This window comes from Echinops telfairi, unplaced genomic scaffold, assembly GCF_000313985.2.
Source record: "Echinops telfairi isolate 266 unplaced genomic scaffold, ASM31398v2 ScPeMD7_25;HRSCAF=90, whole genome shotgun sequence".
Classification (NCBI taxonomy): Eukaryota; Metazoa; Chordata; class Mammalia; order Afrosoricida; family Tenrecidae; genus Echinops; species Echinops telfairi.
This window is the reverse complement of record NW_022103922.1, coordinates 32,117,279-32,126,575: the sequence shown is the minus strand read 5'-3', so window position 1 is coordinate 32,126,575 and position 9,297 is coordinate 32,117,279. Positions and strand designations below refer to the sequence as shown.

Sequence of the window (9,297 nt, the reverse complement as noted above, 5' to 3'; positions counted from 1 at the left end):
TGGTCTCAGGATGGATGAGATTGTACTGTATGGAGACAGTTAGTCCTGTGGACCCATTTCTTCTCTGAGTCTCTGATTCCGTTCTTTCTCTTTTAGTCCAGGCACATAGAGACTTAGTCATATTCTGTAAACCAATCTTGGTTAAGTCTAAGACATGCCCTTGCTACTATGTGCTCTCTTGTGCATAAATTTATGTGCATACATATACTCACATGTACATATATCTGCATATGGATATGTCTATACATGCCCGTATGTACACACAAACACATATACTGATACACTTGTATGTACATATACATACATATGTAATCATGCTCATGGTTTTTTTCAGTTTTTGTTGCAAAGTTGTGGGTGTCAGGATTTACCAGAGAAAAGAGTCCTTTTTCCTGCGTGTGCTTCTTACTGACATAATTTGCCTTGGTCAGGCTTTGCCTACTTGACCCACATTGGGGGTTGCCTTTCTCGCCACCAAATATAACAAGTGTCAGTGTATATAGAGCGATCCCTACCTCCTCCCCTGCCCCTGCTAACCACTGGTGAACGCTGGTTTCAATATGTAGCCTATTCCTGTCTCTTTCTAATAGTGAGATCACAAAGGATTTGTCCTTCTGGGAATGGCTAATTTCACTCTGCTTAAGAGCCTCCAGATTCATCCATCTTATAATTTGAGAATTACTCATTATGAATGCATAGGATTTCATTGTCTATACCAGATTTTGTTTATCCTTTCATCGGTTGACAGCACTTAGTTAGGTTATTTTCATCTTTTGGCTATTGTGAATAGTGATTTTAGAATCCTTTCTAAAATCAGGATCCAGGCAAAGATGTTCACTATCACTACTGTACTGATATTCAAGACTGCATGGTAGCTCCTAGCCAGAACACCAAGAAAAATATGTAAAGATAGGACAGGAAGAAATAAAAATGTCATAACTTACAAATAATACAATCTTATATAGAGAATCTATAATTATTAGATATCATGAAATGTAGGCAGTCGGATGAATATGAGAAAAGAAATTCTATCACATTTTTAAATACATCATTAATTCTAACATCAAAAGGTAAAGTACCTAGTAATAAATTTAACAAAATATGTACAAAACTGTATGGATATTTTCAATTTATTAAACACTTTGAAATACTTATATAAATGGAGAAATAATAACATGTTCATGAATAGAAGTCATTATCATAAGGACTCAATGCAATTCTGATTAAATCCCAATAAGTTATTTTGAGGAATTTGATAAGCTGTTCCTAACAGAGATGTTGAGATCCAAGAAATAAGTAACGTACGCCTGAAAGAGAGAATTTTCCCTAACCAAAAACAAAGAGAGAGAATTTGCCCAATCAAATATTAATACCAGGCCACAATTCATTGGTTTTGTTATAAAACTATAGAAATTAATAAAGTATAGTATTATTGTAGTGATAGACAAATTATTGAATAGAACAGACTAGGAACAGATCCATACATAGATGGAAACAATATACTGTACAACAGAAATAGTTTAAAGTAGAGGTATGGAAAAAGATACACCAGACTTAAGTGGCATTACAAATCTCTGGAAAAATAGACTACTTAATGGGACAATTAGATATCCATATGGATACAAATAAAAGTAGTCTTCACCTGACACCAAACCCCATAAAGCAACTACTGACCCATTAAAGACTTAAATATAGAAAGTAAAACTGTATACTGTTAAAAGAAGAGATAGGACAATAGCTCCTTTATCCAGTATGGATAGATTGCTTAAACAAGTCACAGAAAACACTCACCATAAGAGAAGAGATTGATAAATTCGGTGATGTTAAAATTAGGGATTTCTAGTCATCAAAGACATAAGGAATATGAAAATATCTGTATAACTGACATAGTTCATATGTAGAATATATACATAATCCTCTGGGTTAAAATTAAATACATGGATTGTTGCTCTTTCCTGAAACTTCTCTGAAACTACAGTAAATGGATATTTAAATCATAGAGCCAGATCATGCAGAGAAAGGAGAGGGGACAGGAAACAAAAGTTTGAAAGGTAAATGGTAGCTGACTTAACAGATCCGAGAAAGCTGAATCCGAAATCAGCAGTGAATCTATAGACATAATAAAACTTAAAACTGAAGAAACTTCCAGAGGCTTGAGAATTGACTACTAAGTTTCTCTGGAACTGAAGATGGTACAGAGCCAAGACTAAAATAAGAATTATTTGAAAGCCTTTTTAAAATGAAATGAAAGTCACTAATCCCCTTTGCTGGTCTATGCTACTGCGTGACTGCCCACACCAAGCCCAGCAAAAGTCAGAAGGCTTGTTTTCTTGGAGAGGCTCTCAGGACTGGGGGATCCAGGGACAGGTTAGGTCAGGATGCCACAATAAAAGAGGTTGACCTTCATGGACTGAATGCTAACACTTCCAGCAGTCCTCATGTCCGTTGGGTTCTCAGAACAGCAGCAACTAGGTCATTACTCTCAAGCTAGAGATTAAAGGGCATCTTTTGTGACAAACATTGTCAGTACAAGAGCAAAGACCTGGAAAAAAAACACAAAGACCTGCAATACTGACATCGGGATTTGCAAAAGATGGTCCAGATCACCCTAGAGTGATGCTCATGGTCAACAAATTCCACCCACAGCTCAAAGCCTCCAGTAAGCTTTGTATTCTATTCAGAAACATGGGCAGATCAAAGATTAGACACCTGCAAAGTTACACACATCTGAGGACAGACTCTAACATATCTAAAAGTGGGTAATGTCTACATTCTTCTAAATGACCATTTTTGTATCTGTATGTATTGGATGTGTTTGCCTAAGTGTTTATGCCTGTATTCTGCTGCTACTGTTGTTGTTAGGGGCTATCACATGGGTTCTGATGCATCATGAGCACCTGTACAACAGAATAAAACAGCACCCAGTTCTGAACCATCCTCACAATGGTTGGTGTTTGAGACCCTTGTTGCAGCCACCGTGTCATCCACCTCTCAGGTAGTCTCTGATTTCAGCCAAGAGCATCTGACATCAATCGTCCACGTTACCAAGCATGATCTCCTTCTTCAGGACCGCGTCCCACCTACTAACGTGTCCAAAGTGGACGAGGCGAAGTCTCACCATCCTCACTTCTAAAGTGCACTCAGAGTGTACTTGTTCCAAGAGAAATGCGTTCATTCTTTTTTTTTTTTCTAATCATTTCATTAGGGGCTCATGCAACTCTTATCCCAATCCATACACACATCCATCGTGTCAAGCGCATTTGTACATTCATTGCCCTCATCATTCTCAAAACATTTCCTCTGCACTTAAGCCTCCGGCATGAGGTCCTCATTTTTCCCCTCCCTCCCCGCTCCCCACTCCCGCATGAGCCCTTGATAGTTTATAAATTGTTATTTTGTCATATCTTGCCCTGTCCGACGTCTCCCTTCACCCACGTTTCTGTTGCCCTCCCCCCAGGGAGGCGGTCACATACAGTTCCTTGTGGCCGGCCCTGATTCAACACTCTTCTTATCACAGGCCTCCAAAGGCACCAAGTCTGCTCAGGCCTGCCTTCTTCGTTGCTCAGCTTTTCGCATGTTGACGACGAGACCGGAAATACCTGACTTGGGTCAGGCGCACCTGAGTTTCAAAAGGACATCTTTGGTTTACTTTGTTTTTCCATCTTTGCTTTTTAACACTCTCAAGAAGTCTTTGGTAGCAGACTTTCCCAACCCAAGATTCCGGCTTCCATGAGTGTTGATGGTGAAGCCAACTGAAATGAAATCCCTAACAACTTCCATCCTTTCTCCATGTGCCAGGCTGCTGCTTATCGATCCAGTCGTGAGGAATTTTGCTTTCTTTATGTTGTAGCATAATCCATACTGAGAGCTGTCGTCTTTGATCTTAATCAGTAAGTGTTTCAAGCCTTCATTTTCAGCAAGCAAGGTTGTGTCTTCTACGTTGTTAATGAGTTTTCCTTCGTTCCTGGTGCCTCAGTCTCCCTCCTATAGCCCAGCTTCTTCGATTGTGTACTCAGCACACAGAATGAGTATGGTGAACATAAACAACCCTGACACACACCTTTCCTGATCTTAAACCACGCCTTTTTCTATATAAACAATTGCTTTTTGGTGTGTGTACACATTCCACATGGGGACAATTAAGTGCTCTGAAATTCCCCGTTTTCACCATGTTATCCACAATTCGTTACAAGCCACACAGTCAAATGTATAGGTAACAAAACACATGTAAGTATCTCTGGTATTGTCTACTTTTAGCAAGATCCATCTGATATTAACTTTGAGTTTCTCATGCCATGTTTGCTTCTGAATCCAACTTGAATTTCTGAAAATTCTCTGTCAATGTACTTTTACAATCTTTTTTTTCTTTTTAAATTATCTTCAGCAAAATTTTACATGCATATATTAATGATACTTCTCAATCATTTTTGTTTTCTATTGGATCACTTTTCTTTGGAATAGGTATAAATATCAGTTTGCCAGGTAGCTGGCTTCCAAATTTCTTGGCAGAGATGAGTGGCTTTGCATCCATTTGTGGAAGCATCTCAATTGGTATTCCAGCTGAGAGCATGGCTGTGTGGGTATACGTTTGAGTGTGTGTTTATGAGTGCATCTGGATACAAAGATCTGTGTGCATACCTGGGCGTGTGTGTGTGTGTAAAGTTCAGGAAGTGCTGTGTCATAGGGGTGGCCCTTACCTACAACTCCAACATTCAGTCTCACCTCCACCTACATGGGAGTGTATCTGTACAGGTCTATCCACAAGACTGAACCTCAGCTGGACAAATGATTCTAGAAGTCCCTGTGCTGGGGATTTTCAGGTGGGTGGGAGTGCTGGTAGCTGCAGGATATTGTCCCTGACTACGGAGAAACTCTGCCCTTAAGATTATAAGGAGGAATTGGGGGAGATGGCATCGCTATCCCAGCACCTCGCTGTCCATTATAAGGAATAGATCCTATTCTTGTGTCTCATGGCTGTCTGTTCACCGGTGGCCACAGAGGCCATGAGGCCACAATTGTGTGACTTGGCATTCTGCTCTCAGGTGAGGACAATGGGAAGCTTTGATCTGGGCTTCCACACATTTAACCCCCCAAAAAGGGGTGATGGGATGAGATGACGTGAACCCCAATAAGCAGAAGGGGTCCAGGGTATGGACCAGGGTAAAAGATTAGGAGAAGTGAGAGCCAGGGCACAGCGAAGTTTGGGGTCAAGGATCATATTAGATTCCCAGCAGAGGCAGGGTCAGGTCAGAGGCAGGTAGTTAAATGTTAGAATAGCTGCCTCTCCCTCCAGCACCAAACTTCGCTTCTCCAAGGAAACAGTTTCCCAGAATCCTCACCTGCATAAGGCAGCCAGCTTTTCCAGAGGCTCCTGGTCGTGCTGAGGACCTGACCCTGAGGGAGACCTAGACCTTGCCCAGATAGTGCACAGCCTGGAAGAAGTAGAACAGGAAGACCCAGCCTGGCTATCCTCAAAGAGTTCCCAGTCAAGGGCAAGACAGTAATGAGAAAGTCTGAACCACCCACTGACTGAGAGCCAGTGCCAGGCTTTGATAGGAAGGAAGGAGGGCTGAGTAATTCCAACAGGGAAACTGTGCAGATGGGGCCAAGGCTGGCACGACTCCCTCTGGCATAGGGAGATGGAGGGAGAAGAGGGGGGATTCACCTGCGCTGATCTCCAGAAGGCCTGGACCTTGATCCAGCAGGACTCCAGTGCTGGGTCTTTATGTACCTAGCCACTACCTGCCCTCTCCCCTTGTCCAGGGCCTGACTCATACCACAGGGCACCACATGGACAATGAAGCCCTGCAGAAGATGGTCAGATGTGCCATGCATGACTACAGCTATAAAAATCCCATGCAAGACCACCTCTATTTCCCTGAGAAGTACTGGCTCTCTCAAGAGGAAGGTAGGGTCTCACCCCTCACCTAACCCTGACCCCAGCAGTAACCTCATGCTGACCTCCAACCTGAACTAAAATTGTGTCTCAATCTCTGCCATGATCCTACACCAATCTTATCTCCTCCTATGAGTCTGGCTTCTTCCCTAACCAATCTCCACTTCAACCTGACTCCCAACTACCTGATGTGACCCTGACCCTGGAGGGAGAGATCCAGCCCCTATCTGTGCCACAGAACTGGACGAAAATCTGGGATCTTCTCCTTAGAGCTGGAGAGAGTATTAACCTTCCCCCAGACAAATAACACTCCTCCATGCATATCCGATGCCACCGCCTCCTATCTTCTTGGTGGCTCTGTTCCATCCCCCTCCCACCACCAGGCTTCGCTCTACCTCCCATGCCGCTGTCCCCTCAGCCCAAAAACCCTGCCTAATCTCTGCCTACATCAAAACTGTATCTTGCTCCTGCTCTTTACAGCCAAGATTCTCAGAAACATATTCTATTTTCATATTCAGTGTCTCTATTTCCGCCCCTCTTTTTACACCTTATTTTCTCTCTCATTTGGTTAGAGGTGTATGATCTGTCTACACTTGTGTCTCCTTCACCTAAAACAGAACCTTGACTTCGTAAGTATTTATTGAATGAGTTGCATGACGAACTGAAATTGAGAGTCTGCATCTCCTACTCTCAAACACTAAAGCTGGCTCGTATTTGTTCTAATCGCCAAATTCACGGGCCTCTTCAGTTTCCTACCTTCTGAAACCTGTTCTAGGCATTTCACTCTCTGACCTCAGGGTGCTGTCCAGAATTCTTCTCTCCTCACTCTTCTTGAGGCTATTTTATCCTCTAAACCATGTCTCTACAGCCGTCCTTGGCCCTCACTGGAATTGTGCTCTGCTTCATCAGGCTCTGGTCATCTTTACCTGGATGCTTCCAAACACCTTGAACTTAGCATTCCCACCCAGAATTCTGAATCCCAATGTTGCACGCCCACCTTACCCTCACCCCGCATTCCACTTTAGGCCTTCCAGGCCTCCTTTTGTAATATTGCTCATGCCTGTTCTTTCAGACTACTGGGGCAGGGTAGGGGGCAAGGGCAGTGGGAAGAGGAAATAAGGTCATATAGGCGGGGCTTTGGAGGGGTGTAGGGAGCGTCTTGTTAGGTTATTATTTGTGGAAATGTACTGCAGCTTCTATGTAGATGTTGGGGTTTAAAGACGAGGCAGGGAGGTCAGTAGGCTAATAATAACTATTCATGTGCTCGACATCGTTCTGAGTGCCTAACGTAAGTATACGAACTAATTTAAGCCTCAGACCAACTCTATGAAAGCGTCATTGCCCCATTTTAAAGTGGAGGAAGCTGACAGTCAACTGGCAGCACTGAAACGGAAGCCAGGCTGTCTAGCTACAGCGTTCTGTCTGTTAACTTCATTCTCCTGTCTCCTGTTGAGGCACTGCAGAGAGACAGGGGTGAGCTGGGGGCCACAGATTCAAATGGCTTTTCAGGAGGCAAAATAGGCAAACCTGGTGCCTGGATATGTTGATAAGGGAGGGGAAGAACTAAAGGTCTTGTTCCCAGATTGGCTGATTCAGCGAGGGCAATCCAAGGATAACACGTGATCAGGTGGTGATGACACGTGATCAGGTCAGAAGCTCCAAGGCCCATTAGAGGGTGGCTCTGCGTGGGGAATGGGCTGTTGCTTTGAGGACAAGTTTGAGGCCAGGCTGGGCAGGGGACTGGCCTGAGGGAGGTCCGTGAGAACCAGCTTTGTCTTGGGGGGTTAAAGGAGGGAGCTGGGGTGGCGTAGGGAATAACCCTGTCTGATCTCCACACCCTACGATCAAGCAGACAGATGCATCCCAGGCTATCTGTATGACGACCGCTACGCCACCTGGAGGCTAGGACCTTACCACAGCCCGGGCAAGATCAAGTATCCCACCTGTCTGCCCCCACTGCCTAAGGTATTGACTTTGGCCAGCACGGATGCCTAGGTTTGGAATGTGTCCCCTCTCCCCATTCGGGCCACAGGGACAGGCGTTTCACCATTAGTGTCTCATCCTTCGCCCACCAGTCATCACCCATGACACTAGTGTTTGCGTTTCTAGGGAACAAGGAAGCCCGGAAGTGAGGCTCTACTGGGCCCTGAGTCCCAATCTCTGGAGATGGCTCCCCGAAATGCCAGTCTCTAACTGGTCTCTGGGGTGAGGGTGGGTGGGTATAGTCATCAAGCTTGCCACTTGTCCCCTCCCCCTGTGGTGCAGCCCCTGTGACAGGGATGAGCTAAGCACCCTTGTTCGAGTCTCCCCCCCTTTGTGATGTGAGCCAGGGCTACGGGAGGGAAGGGGGGCAAGCCACTCCCGGGCAGCACAACCTCAGGAGCATTTCCCTGGAACCTAACTGGGCGCTGTGCGAGGACACCTGAGAGGACTGTGGTCAGAGCAGCCCCTCTTAACCACAGTCTGATACTGACCTCGGGGTGATTGAAAACTTTTGAATCGGCACTTTTTCAAGCATCAAGATTTTTCACAAGTTCCTCAGGTGATTTTGACGGGCAGGCCTGATTGAAAATCCTTTATTAGGGAGACGCTGAGACACAGCTTGGGTGAATCAACTAGCCAGAGAGACCGGGAGGAGGAACCTCCCAGACAAGCTCTAAGGCAGGGTCTTGGGAGGGCCAGGCCACTCCCCGTCACCTACAACACTGACCCGGGAGCCGAAGCAAGCGTACTGCCAGGAGACAACCCCAAACACTGGGGAGCAGGAGGTGGGGAGTGGGCAGGCGCAGTAGGATCTGGCGGTCCTGGGAAAAACTCAGTTAGCAGCTCTGGCCAGTCAGAGGCTGAAGATGAGCCCGTGCCACTTCCAGGAGGCCGGGACGGAGACTGTAGTTGCAGGGATGCCTCTGGAGTGTCTTCCTAAGCCTAAGTCGGAGCGGCTCAATGCCTACGGTAACGGGGCTGCGGAGGTGGGGGGAGGTGGGCAGTCCCTGGAGCGGGGCGGAGCGGGGCCGGGGCGCGCTGGGGGGCTGGCGAAAGTCGAGGGCCGTGGAGAGAGCGTAACCCTATTCTCTCTGCCCCTCTTTTTTTTTGCCTTCACTCTCTGTCTCTGCCCCCGGCCCTGTCTCTTCCCCTCGTTGTGTCTCCGTCTCTGGGACTCCCGGGCTTGGGGCGTGGGCTCAGAGCGCGAGGTCGTGGTGAACATGCTGAATTCGCTGTCCCGGAACCAGCCTCTGCCGCAGATCGCCCCCCGGTGCGGCTGCGTGGACCCGCTGCGGGGCCGCCTGCCCTTCCAGGGTTACGAAAGCACGTGCTCGGGCCGTCATTACTGTATGCGCGGGATGGACTACTACGCCACCGGGGCGCCCTGCCTTCCACGCCGCCTGCCGCCTGAGTGCTGCGCG

At 46.3% G+C, this 9,297-nt stretch overlaps 1 protein-coding gene across 1 annotated transcript in view; it reads left to right on the top strand.

The window, feature by feature from the left end:
• The window catches only part of CUNH9orf24 (chromosome unknown C9orf24 homolog), a 21,210-nt gene that overhangs the window by 9,639 nt on the left and 2,274 nt on the right, over positions 1 to 9,297 (top strand). The window contains exons 2-5 of the mRNA XM_045289326.1: positions 5,761 to 5,905; positions 7,746 to 7,858; positions 8,764 to 8,845; positions 9,077 to 9,289. Coding sequence (XP_045145261.1) covers positions 5,761 to 5,905; positions 7,746 to 7,858; positions 8,764 to 8,845; positions 9,077 to 9,289 — 553 coding nt within the window. The remainder of the gene's footprint in view (positions 1 to 5,760; positions 5,906 to 7,745; positions 7,859 to 8,763; positions 8,846 to 9,076; positions 9,290 to 9,297) is intronic.